The 12901-nt window shown below is 32.8% G+C and overlaps 1 protein-coding gene across 17 annotated transcripts in view; it reads left to right on the top strand.

The window, feature by feature from the left end:
* The window catches only part of CCDC91 (coiled-coil domain containing 91), a 356689-nt gene that overhangs the window by 252349 nt on the left and 91439 nt on the right, over nucleotides 1–12901 (top strand). For 16 of the 17 annotated variants that reach the window (XM_058442151.1, XM_058442153.1, XM_032159919.2 and 13 more), the window contains 3 exons: nucleotides 9656–9748; nucleotides 9845–9913; nucleotides 11970–12146. In XM_058442151.1, coding sequence (XP_058298134.1) covers nucleotides 9656–9748; nucleotides 9845–9913; nucleotides 11970–12146 — 339 coding nt within the window. The remainder of the gene's footprint in view (nucleotides 1–9655; nucleotides 9749–9844; nucleotides 9914–11969; nucleotides 12147–12901) is intronic. The other variant, XM_058442148.1, reaches the window with a different exon arrangement.

Genomic DNA, 12901 nt, shown 5'->3' on the forward strand with positions numbered 1-12901 from the left:
TATGCAGGAGGCTTTTAGGAGGTAACATTGTTTATGTGTCTATATATCGATTGTATGTTATGATGGCTTACAGCTAAAAAGGTTTCTAGTATCCTGTATCTGTTAAAGTTGGAAGGAGAAGGAAGTAGGATGTTCTGTAATTTTTTAAAATAGAAATCTGATGGTTTTAATGTTTTTCTTCCAAGTTCTAGTTTAACGAATTATCTGTTATGATCTAGATCTCTAATTCTTCTCCCTTAATAGTTAATTAGGATAATCCAGAAAAGGAGTCCTAGGCAAAAAAACAAACAAACAAACAAACAAAAAAAAACAGTTAAGCAACATTTCTTATTCTAGGATATATTCCATTTTTCTTGTCAGAGCTATAATTTGCTGCCCTCGTCCTCTTTTCTAAGCTTTAAACTAGTATTTCAACAGACTTCTGAACAGCATACTAAAAGTTAATATTCCATTGGCATCTGTAATTCAACATTTCCAAAACCAAGCAATTTGCTCTATTGTTCTCAAGCCTGTTTCTCTTCCTTTTGTCTCATTATGACATCACCATTTGTCCAGGTACCCGAGCTGCAGATCTTATTCATCTTTACTCATTCTTCTCTCTTCTCTGCCTGATTAATTGCTATATCTTAGTGACTCTATGTTGTGAAATTTCTCTTCTTCCTTTCTAGTCCCACTTCCCATAGTGCTTTTTTCTGGTTGATGAGTTTTCTTTGCCCCTTGAAATTTTACTCTTTTCATTTCACGTACCACTCTGCATCAGGTAGTATCATTATAATACAAGGAATTAAAAATGTTCTATTTCTTAATTTTCGAACATCCAGACAATTTGACTTCATCCTACGTTTGTTAGTTTAAGCTCCTCCCACAGCCTTCACATACTAATGCTTGTGTTACTGGAGTACCCTCTATTCTCCTAGAATAGGAACTAACATGTTCCTTCTGCCTAGAAAACCCTCTTTTCCTTTTTTCTATCTGTTAGATCCCACTTTTACCTTGGAGCCTTCCTCACGTTTAACTCTACAAATTGTTTCTGATATGCCTTGTCAGAAATTAAGCAGTTATTTCCTGTACCTTTACCTAGGTATTTTTTCCTTTTTAATGTGATCTTATGTTTCATGTTACTTTTTCTTTCCTTGGATTATGACAAGATCTTTAGGACCAGGTATTCAATCTGTTATACATATACACATTTGGTAAGTTGAGTTTGATCCCCCAAATGGATTCTCAATGAATGTGTGCAGTTATTAAAATGGTGAACACTGGCTTATCTTGCTACTTTATTGAACCCTAAATATGCAAAATTATGCCTTAGATTTGCCTTAATATATGGTTATTTGTAGAGTCTGAATTTACACTTGGATGGTGCATGGACACATCCCTTTGTTATCTTCTCACTTTGTGATACAAATTATGATCTGCTTGATCTAAAATGAGGACATTGATAGTTCATGTTGTAGAAGTGGCTAATAGTCCATTAGCTCTCTCCTGTTTTTATTCACTAGCTGAATGTGGAGGACTTTATGTTAATAGGACAAGATGGGGCCACAGAATGAAAGGAGACTGGGCTTTCAAATCACCCGTGATGAGACCACCTATGAACATTGGACTGTTAGAAACATTAAAATTAAACTGATTGTATTAAACTCCAAGACCAAGGGGTTGTAATAATAGCTAATATTGCCCTAATCATCACCGCATGTATTATTTTTATTAATGGCTGCCATCATGAAGACAGTACATGGTTAAACATCTTGAGGAAAGCATGCATGGTTTTAAGGGAATTGAAACCAGATCACATGAAGAAGCACTAATGCAAGTGTCAGTGTCTGATCTGGAGGAGAACTTTTGGGAGATGTGGGGAAAAGCAGGATTTTTTTTTTAATTTTTGGAAGGAGATTAGACTATTTTTTGTGACTCAGGCAGAGTTGAGTTTGTATGAAAACAAGTTTTTAGCTCATTATAACATATAACTTTCTAGCACAGTGGAATAAACTCTTAGGAAATGGTATTTTCTGCATATATATGGGGATGTTTACTCTGGGAGACCACTTGTTTAGATTGTTTTTGTTAACAAACTCTTACATTTGTAAAGAGTTACAACACTTTTTTAAAAATACTTTCACACAGATTATTTCAGATGGTCTTCACCTTAGTCCTGTGAGGTGGGCTTTTTCTCATTTTGTAGAAAAACTGAAGAGATATTACATGACATGACCACTTCATCTGAAGGAGCTAATCCTTCCTCTTCTCTTATTTTTTAATTTTATCAATCTTTTATTCCCTTCACAGCTCATAATAACTTCTGAAATTACATTATTACTGTATTTATTACTTGTTTGTGGTGGGTTTCACCTTTTAGAATGTGGGTTTCTGAGAACAGATACTTTCCACCTGTCTTTTTTTACTTGTTACCCCAGTCTTATGGCTACCTGGTACAATGCAGGCAATTGGTACATACTTATTAATAGGTATATGAATGATTTGTCCTTCATTCTGCTAAAAAGTGTCAGACCTAAAACCGGAACCATGGTCTTCAAATTCTATGTCCCTTATACCTTCGGTTGGTAGTAGGACTAGATAATGTAAATGTCCTTTGCATGGTAATATTCTATCATTGTGACATTTGCTAAGATTGTCCGGTTTGTCCTTCTCCACTTGTTTCTTTTTGTACAGGTCTGTTGATGCATTCCCTCCTATTATTCATTGATTGGATTATTCATTCAATAAGCATTTGCTAATTACTTACCTCGCCTCTTGCTAGGAGTTAGGAACATACAAACAAGAAGAAAACAGGAGTCTGAGTCTCAAGGATACACTCCTGTTAACCTCAAGCATCTGAAAAAAGTAGGGAGCAACAGTGAAACCAGCTGATTACTATGGAACTTTATCAGGCAGAAAGGAAAAGAACATACTTATTATAAAAATAATAGTTAAAACAAAAATAAAAACTGACCACATAGCAGAAATGCCAAAAGATGCAGAGAACAAGAGACAAAAACAGGCTGAGAAAAAGCAAATAAAAGAGGCTATATAGAGCAAAGTGGTTTGTAATTTTTTATTTATTCATTCATTCGTGCATGCATGAATGCCTGTGTTTGCTTTATTCCATAAATACACTGAGAGCCTGTAGAGGATAAACTTCTGTAAGGTCTAATGGAAGCAACAGATGGATGGCAGGCAACAGAATGTTCGATAGTACTTAATGACAGTAGAAAGAAAACCTACTATAACGATGAAAAAAAGAAAAATGAGACTAGCAGTAGAGCCATTAGCACTGAGACTTAGACGTGTGTGTGGCACTGTTAGCATGTACTCTTGACAGTGTTTCCTAAGCTAACTGGGATGAAGGAGCATTTTTTAAAAATCCGTCAGGGGTTTATACATGTACAAAATAGAATAAAAATTATTAGACAAATGAAATGGAAAATAAATACAAAGTACAACTCTGATGTTTTATTATTAGGTCCAATAGATATAAAAATTAATAAATGTTTATAAAACTTGCTAAACATGAACTATAAATTTCTATACTGTGGTAACAATAGTTTGCAGAACCTGTTTACTGGTTTTTGACCATACTATTTCTATATCCCTAAGCCCTTCAGTGAAGGGGAATGGTGATAGCATCATTGGTCACAGGCCTCTAGGAATAGCATAGCCCTATTTCTATAGGGTTATTTAACAAACTGAATGATAGCACAGTAAATTCACTTAATGTGCCCCTGATGGAATTGTTGTGGAAAGAATTTATTCGTTGTAGAAGTCTGCCCATCAGCAACAAATTAAGTTATATGTTATGAAACCTATTGAGGTGGAGAAGAATGCCTTTTATTTACAAAAATTTTCTATCACAATTTTTAAATGCTGAAATTTGTCTTAGGGGCATAGTTAACGATAATTTAGAAATTTATTTTCCACAGAACAATTCGTGTTTCAATTGTGATGGGTAAGATTGTATGAATGTAATATTTGTGAAAAATAATCACAAAATAAAACTTGGGGAGCCAGCTAGCCAAGAGAGATTGCATTTGGGGAATAGTACCAATATAAGTCCCGTGGAGGTACTTCTTCTGCCATTTTAAGATGGAATACTATGTAGCCATTAAAAAGACAAGATCATATGTTTGTGGGAACATGGATGGAGCTGGAGGCTATTGCCTTTAGCAAACTAATGTAGGAATAGGACACCAAATACAACACGTTCTCACTTACAAGTGAGAGCTAAATGATAAGAACTCATGAATACAAAGAAGGGAACAACAGACACTGGGGTCTACTTGAGAGTGGAGGGTAGGAGGAGGGAGAGAGGCAATAAAGATAACTCTCGGGTACTGGGCTTAGTACTTTGGTGATGAAATAATCTGTACAACAAACCCACGTAACACAAGTTCAACTATGTAACAAACCTTCACGTGTACTCCTGAACCTAAAATAAAAGTTTTTCTTAAATATTTTTTTTAAAAGCAGTTCCTTCTGCTCAATCATGGGAGGATAGAAAGATTAGAAATTTATTAAAAACAATAGAAGCATTTCAGCAGAGAATATCCTGCACTACCACCTTTTCTTTTTCTTTCTCACTTCTATATTAGCTAAACTATACCTTTTCTCCTTCTGATGTTTTGACCTAGTGTCATCATAAAGAAATTTAAAATGTTAGTCTTAGTTATGTATCAGTTTGTTTAAATCTGTTTTCAAAGGAATGCTAACACTTATATTTATTATTGGCATGTACTGTTTTAGGAACTAATATCAAATCAGTGATAATTTAGTTGACATTTGACTATTCAATCCTACTAACAGCATATTATGGTGGGTATTAGAATTATTTGGGATGGTTGGATAACTTGCCAAGGGTTCAGAGCTGGATTTGGTGAATTAAAACACTAATCTGTCCTACCTCTTAGTCCCCCTCCCCCACAAAAATCCCAGATCACTAAAAATGACACATAAAGGGACCAAAACAAAACCAACAAGCAAAAACTAACTAGGACAAATAAATATGAAAGGAGATAACAGGTGTACAATTATCAACTGATTTAGCAGAGAAAAGCAAGTTGTAATCTTAGCTTATTGAGGTGAAACCCATGAAGTAGCTGGTTTGTCCTGCAAAACCCTAGAAAGCCATGGGAAATACAAGCACTAGGTGCTGTGTAGCTCTGAAAACAAGAGGAATGGTTGAAAGTCCATATGACTAGCAGTTGTGTTCCCAAGTCCTCTTGTGCACTGTCTCAGTCAGTTCAGGCTGCCATTAAAAAGCACCCACCATAGATTGGCTTAAACAACAGGAATTTATATTTACAGTTCTGGAGGCTAGAAAGTCCAAGATCAAGGTTTCTGCTGAGTGGGCCTCTTCTTTTGGCTTGTAGGTAGCCAGTCTTGCTGTGTGCTCACACAGAAAGAATACGTGAGTTCTCTTTTCCCCATCCTCAGGACTTCGTCTAACCCCAGTTACTTCCTAAAGGCCCCATCTCCACTGCTATCACATTGGGGGTTAGGGCTTTGGCATATAAATTTGTGGGGGAGGGAGGGAGGTAAAAAATATTTATTCCTTAACACACACCATACTTAACTAGGGGACTTATTGTACATCCTAGCAGAACAAAAGAGAAATCAAAGCAGATAATCTCTGAACTCATAAAGGGCAAGAGTAAGGCATGGGACTAAAAACAAGATTAAACCAAAGACCGTTACTGAGCAGTGAGGTCTCCACTATGCGTCCTAACACATTGCTCCTGGAATGCTGAAAGTTTGGCTCATGGCACCACTTAGGAGATGGGAGAATTTTTTTCTAAGCAAAAAGACTGGCTCAAGAGAAAATGTTCATAGAACTAACATTTGGGAATCTCCACAACCATGAAAAGTCAGTTCAATACCTTTTGTGGCTATTGTGAAGCTTACTCACATACACAGAATTTCCTTTCAGCATTTTTGTGTTTGAGGTTTTAATATGAATGAACATAAAATTGTTACCAAACAAAAATATCTCAAATGAAAAAGCTACTGACTCAAAGGAACAAATAAAAAGAAACTTCAAGGAAACAGACAGTTTAGAAGTAGGGAGAGCCCTCCCCTTCAAAAAACTATATTTATATAGTTTTTTGTAGTTTTAATATAAATACAGTTCTATGAGGGTGAGAGGTCCTCCGACTTCAAGTGATCCTCCCACCTTAGCCTCCCAGGTAGCTGGGACTACAGGCTCATGCCACTATGCCCAACTAATTGTTGTATTTTTTTTGTAGAGACCAGGGTTTTATCCTGTTGCCCAGGCTGGTCTCTAACTCTGGACTCAAGTGATCCATCCATCTTGGCCTCCCAAAGTGCTGGGTTTACATGTGTGAGCCACCTTGTGCGGCCTCAAAAAACTATAATTATGATTTATAAGAGAGAGAAAAGAACCAAATAACTGCAACAAAAATGCCCACTTCAGAAAGGGAGAATGATGAAATAAATAGCAGTGATTGGTCAGTAGCAGATACAAAGTATTTCTGGACAAAAAGAGCAAGGATTCCTTTCTCCAAGAGTGGAACAATTTCATTGATAAGGTGCTCTGGCAGTCCATGATTGTTTTCTGTAGGGGAGTCTCCTTTGCCCATTGTCCTGTTATTGTTAAAAGTGTAATTTGGTATTTTTGCTAGAGTACAGTTTGAGAGTATGCATTAAAATATAAAACTTGCTCAACCTTCAGCCTGTTAATATGGTTTCTAGGAATTTCTCATAAGGCTATAATTGTACAATTTCACAAAGATGCATGCATAAAAATAAACATTTTTTAAAGTGAAAAATTGGAAACAACATAAAACTCTATAAAAAGGAGAATGGTAAAATATATATTAAATTTAACAAAACAAAAAGAATAATGCTATACTATAGAATAATGCTATACTATAGAGTTCCAAAAGGTTACCGAATACTATTTATATATAAATTCATTATATAAAATATTTAATAAACAGCTCTCCAGAATGATGTTTGCCTAAATGCTATCAGTGATTTTCTTTGGGTAATGGGACACTGGGAAATTTTCACTTCTTTATATTTTTTATAATGAGCATATATCAGTTTTACAAAAATCAAAATACATTTTATTGAAACATGGGTTTTGAGTAGCCTCTTGTGAATTATTTGTGTGCTTTACAAATTATCTGTGTTTAATTTTAAGATCTGAATTTTGGCTGGGCATGGCAGCTCATCCTGTAATCCCAGCACTTTGGGAAGCTAAGGTGGGAGGATCACATGAAGCCAGGAGTTCAAGTCCAGTCTGGGCAACATAGAGGATGAAGGAAGGAAGGAATGAATGAATAAAGAAGAATGGGAAGGGCAGGGCAGGGCAGGGCAGGGGAGGGGAGGGGAGGGGAGGGGAGGAGAAATTTTCCCCTTGCCATTAAATATCTTTCTGAATCATTTGTCCTAATACCAATTGCAATTTGTTCAGGAAATCATCTTGTTTTAATAATAGTAGTGGTCTGAAATGACAAAATCAGAAGCATAGATTAGTCTTATTCTATTACAGACAAATGGAAATGAGGCCTTACTTGACATAACAGATGACATTATGTAGCTTTTAATTACTATAGGTAATAATGAAGTATAATGTACTGGGCTGCTTTTAGTATTAGATAATTACTACTACTGATAATGATTTTATAGGGTATGATTATTGTTGAAATAGTAACTTACCTAGCCTCTCTAAGTCTCAGCTGACTCATCTGAAAATGAGGAGAATGTGGAAGAATACAGCAGTTTGTTGTGAGAGTTTAATGTGGTACTACTACATATAACGCACTTTCAATAGTGCCTAGAACCTCAAAAGTGCTATTATTATCTATAAGTATGAGAAAAGCCAGTAACCCAGTTGTATTTTCTCAAGTGAACCTGTGATTTTACTTAGGATGTATTTTATGTAGGATGCTTCTTTCAAACAGTAATTTCAGGTTTATTCTTACACAAACAAGCTCAAAAATTGTCTTCTATGTAGGATACTGTCAGAATTAAGAAATGACATTCAGGAATGAATTTTATAAACATTACATTGTCATTTTAGCTAATGTACCCTCTTCAAATTTAGATTTTATTGGACCACTTAGGAAATTTGGCCCACTTATAATGAATTACTTAGTGATTTCCATTAGTTTGACTTTGCTAACATTACCAGTTCTTTTTAAGGAACATTTGTTTTCTAAGTCATTAATAACTCCAAAAATTTTATTCTATATTTTAATTCTAAACATTTTTGTTTTATTTGTGTTATGTTTACCTCTTCCCAAGCCTAAATTGAATATTTTCAGTCTCATATAGTTTTTAAGTCTAATTATTTGCCTGGTATAATATCTTTGCATATTTTCTCATATGTATATTTCAAATAGGGTTAGGTATTGTTTCTGATCCTATGAAATTCTGCATGCATCTAGATTTACAGAGAATATAAAATTAAATTCTCAGTTATTAATACTTATACATTAATTATGTGCTAAGTCTACTCATTTGTTAATTAGCTGTCTTACATAATTTCATATAGTACCCATAATTTCTCAGAGTCATGTAATGATTTGTATCACAGTTTGGATTTGCTTTTAAGGAAAAAACACATATTTCATATGATTTTACTTACTCTCTTGAAAAACATAGATGAAAAGTAACATAATTAAAAGCAGGAATAACAGATTATCTTAAGTAGACATGGACTGTTTGGTCACTTACTCTCAATATAAAATGTCTCCCTAAAAATGTTTTAAATAAGAACAACTTTAAAAGACACAAATCTGTTTTAAAGTATTGGATATCCAATGAGTTCATATTTAAAGGAGGCTTGGATATAAATAGCATCCCAAATCTGAGAAAATATCTTACTTGCCTTTAATAACTGAATGAAAAATATATGAGTAGCAATACACATTTTTTAGTTTTGTTTCCACATCAGTGCACTGTTCTGGAACAGTATTTGGCTCATTGTTATTGGAGATACTGAGTCTGCAGAAGTTGAATATTCTCAGAAAGGTCTATTGAAACATCAAGTGCTTGGTCCATGATAACTGGTTAATAGTTTAGTGAGCTTTTTCTGTAGCACATCAAAATAAAAATAGATACATTAACTTTATACACATTTATATTACCTGTTACATAATATTTCCTGGAGTCATTTCATAGATTTAGTTTTTGAATCTGTGGTAAAATCTTGAGGTGACAACAATTAATAAATCTTTCAATTTTTTTAACAATGCCTTACTAGGAACACAAATAATCTATGATGATAGTTGTTCATCAAGCAGATATTTTATGTTTCTCAGTTATCATCTAATTGCTTCATTGCTTCTGTTGGTGCAAGCTAATAATAATCATTTTAGTGAGTAATTTTTCCAAATTTAATTTTGGAAAAGACATCATTTTCTGATTAATTTTTCAATTTTGAGTAATTGTTCTTAGGTTAGATTTCTTGTCATATACTTTTGAACTTGGGGCTAAGAAATGTATCTTGGCTGATTGTAGAAGGGTGAATTTAGTGTTTTTTTCTCCTGAGCCTTCGTTTTAGGGAACTTCTCATTTTTTCCTTTTGTAACTACTTCAATTTTCTGGACAGATGAATTCTACCAGCTACTCTCCTTGTTGATAGATCATCTGTCTCAGAGCCATAATATAATTTGCTTGTCATTCCTTGTAGCATCAGAGGCTCCTTGAAATGCTAGATACAGAGAAGGAACTGTTAAAAGAAAAAATAAAGGAAGCTTTGATTCAGCAATCTCAAGAACAGAAGGTAATACTTTAACTGTGCTCAGAGTGTAGAAAGAATGTGTTCTGTTACCTCAAATAATACATTTAATGTCTTTCCATCTGTCTTATCATTTGACAGGAAATATTGGAAAAATGTTTGGAGGAAGAAAGGCAAAGAAATAAAGAGGCATTAGTATCCGCTGCAAAGGTATTTCCATCTGTAATAGTGGGTTGCTTGTAAGTAAGTGGAATTAAAAAACGGAATATATTAATAGTATTCTCAATCTTTTATATAATGTTTTATTCCATAAAAATCATTTTTATTTCTTTTTTTACTTTTAAACTTAAGATATGACTACTTATATTCTTATTAAATTCACATCACACAAGATAATGGTAGCATTGAAAGGCTTTACAATATAGGTTATTAGTTACTTTTTATAAAGAACATATGTGTTGCAACACTAATATCCACCTGCTATTTGTTGCATCTAATTAGAGGATGTGTGTGCATCTGTGTATCAAGGTAATTTTTAAAGCCAAGTTTAAAATAACTCATCTAAATCATGTATTCATAGATATAAAATATACACACACCAACAAATACACTTTTAACACTTACTTTTGAATTTTAGATTTAAAATTAAATTTAGCAAACAAACATTGAATGTCTCATATCTGTGTATCACTATGCCAGGGTTAAATTCAAGGGTGACTATGATTTTGTCATTTTCTTAAATAATTTGTAATCAGATAAGAAAAATACTATTTATATACCAAGAGGTCAAGGAGGAATGCACTAAATTATTATGAGTATGTACATCATATATCTATGTCATAGAAGGTTTTAAGCAATAAATTACTTTTGAATTGAGCCTGAAAGGATGGCTAGAATTCTGAACAGAGTTTGAATTTTATTCCATAGGATAAGGGAGACATATTGACATTTTAAAAACATGTTTGTGATCTAATGGTAATTGACATTAACTTTTGGGAAATTAGAGGCAACAAAAGCTAGAGGCAGGGAAAGAATTCATAGAATACATCAAAAGTCTGGCTAAGAGATACTGAGTGGTAGAAACAGACCAGTAGTAGTAGTTTGGAAAGGAAAGAAATAGGCAAATTCTAGAAATATGGAGAAGATGGAGTCAACATATATGTTTGATGTGAATAATATAGAAGGTGGCCAAGTTGTATACTGCTAGAGTGTGGATTTAAGAACAAAATGGAAAGTAGCACTCTTTCTTTGGAATAGTTTGAGGTGATTTAAAGCAAAAAGTCGAATTTTAGAAAATTTGTATCTGTTTTCCAGTATGTATGTTCCTGATGAGATTTATGGTAACATTAACAAACGTGATTTTTAAATTATGATATAAAGAAATGTGTCAGCATCTGGAGAAGACATGTAACTCAATGAATCAGTATTTTTCACATAAAAATGTTAAAAATTATGCATGGATAAGTGATTCATTCAGATTGCAAGAAAGGATTGTAATAGCATGAAAATTTCATTTGACATAATTTTATTTTCATTATGGCATCTAACCTTTAAGAACTAGTCCTTGTCAAGTTCTGATGTGAAATCATCAAGAATATCCACAGTTATCTAACCTGGCTACTAAATACTCAGTTTTTCCTACTACTTATCTGTGTGAGACTGGGTTTTCTTTATATACTTCAACTAAAAAACATCATTACAGATTTAACACAGAAGGGAGAAATAAGAATTAATTTAGCTGTCTTCTATTAAGTCAGATATTAAAGAGATTTACAGACACATACAGTAGCATTTTCCTTACTTTTTTAATTTTAGAAAGTAGTTATTTTTCATAAAATATATTATTTGTTAATATCAATGCAGTCAATTGTATTAATTTTAAATGAATTAATAATTTTATTTTTTCTTGAATTTCTAATATGTATTAATACATATGATCAACATAAACAAAATCTCTTTGATATCCTCAATAATTTTAAGATTGTAAAGGGATCCTTAGACCATATAGTTTGAAATCTGCTACTTCACCTAAGGTCTGATTTCTTTGAAGATTAGAAATGCCGTGGAAATTAAGTAGGAATATTTGGATAAAAAAGAATAATAGATTTTATTTTATAGCAGTTATTTACTATGCATAAAAACAGCAATGTCAGAACTAAACACTATAGGATCAAAGTTTTTTATCTTTTAGGTTAACCAAGTCTGTTACTCAAATTATTATGCAGTCAATCTTTCAAATTTGTTCTGGTCTTTATTTATTTTGAAGCTTGAAAAAGAAGCAATGAAGGATGCAGTTTTAAAAGTCATAGAAGAAGAAAGAAAAAATTCAGAAAAAGCCCATGCCGAAGAAAGGGAATTATGGAAGACAGAACATGCAAAAGATCAAGAAAAAGTATCTCAGGAAATTCAAAAAGCTATACAAGAACAAAGAAAAATAAGTCAGGTTAGTAGTATTAACTGTTAGTAAATATTTACTTTTTTCTCATTTTTCTCAAAATGAAGTACCCTTACTCTATCTTTTATCTTACTTAAAACAATCTTAGTAGATATTTATGACTTTTTAATTTTTAATTTTCATTTTGATGTTAATATTTTGAATTAATCATTTTTAATATTTTAATGTGCTTTCATCTTTCTGATATTGAAAAATTAGTAACCATTTTACCCTTTTACTTTATTTTCTAAAAGGTCAAAACAAAATTTATGTTTAGTCATTGCAAATACGTTAAACTTTCTGTGTTGTTTTTCCTTTTCTCATACATAGAGACACATATGCACACATCCACACAGACTCAATCCATACAAAATAATATATTTGTGTAGAAAACAATTTGATTCAATTAATTTATAATTCTAATTTGTAAATCTCTATACCTATGGTTGGTAACAATAATTAATAAAACCTCACAAATATTCCCTATAGTCTCATAAAGATACGTAACAATCAACAGGCATGGTCTACATGCAAAATAACTTTTCATTGTTTATCTGACACTACCTTAGTTTGTTTTTCTGTAATTGAATTTGCACGGTTCTATTTTACTTGAATTAGTCCATATATATATATATATATGCAAAAGTACTTAAATAAATCTTCCCTTAAGTATCAAAAGCAAAAGAATAACATTCATAGAAGTCTCACATGTTCAAACTGTTAAATATACTACAATTGTTCATTCACATTATAAATGCAGCTAA

Source organism: Hylobates moloch, unplaced genomic scaffold (assembly GCF_009828535.3).
Source record: "Hylobates moloch isolate HMO894 unplaced genomic scaffold, HMol_V3 SCAFFOLD_8, whole genome shotgun sequence".
In the NCBI taxonomy this organism is placed as follows: Eukaryota; Metazoa; Chordata; class Mammalia; order Primates; family Hylobatidae; genus Hylobates; species Hylobates moloch.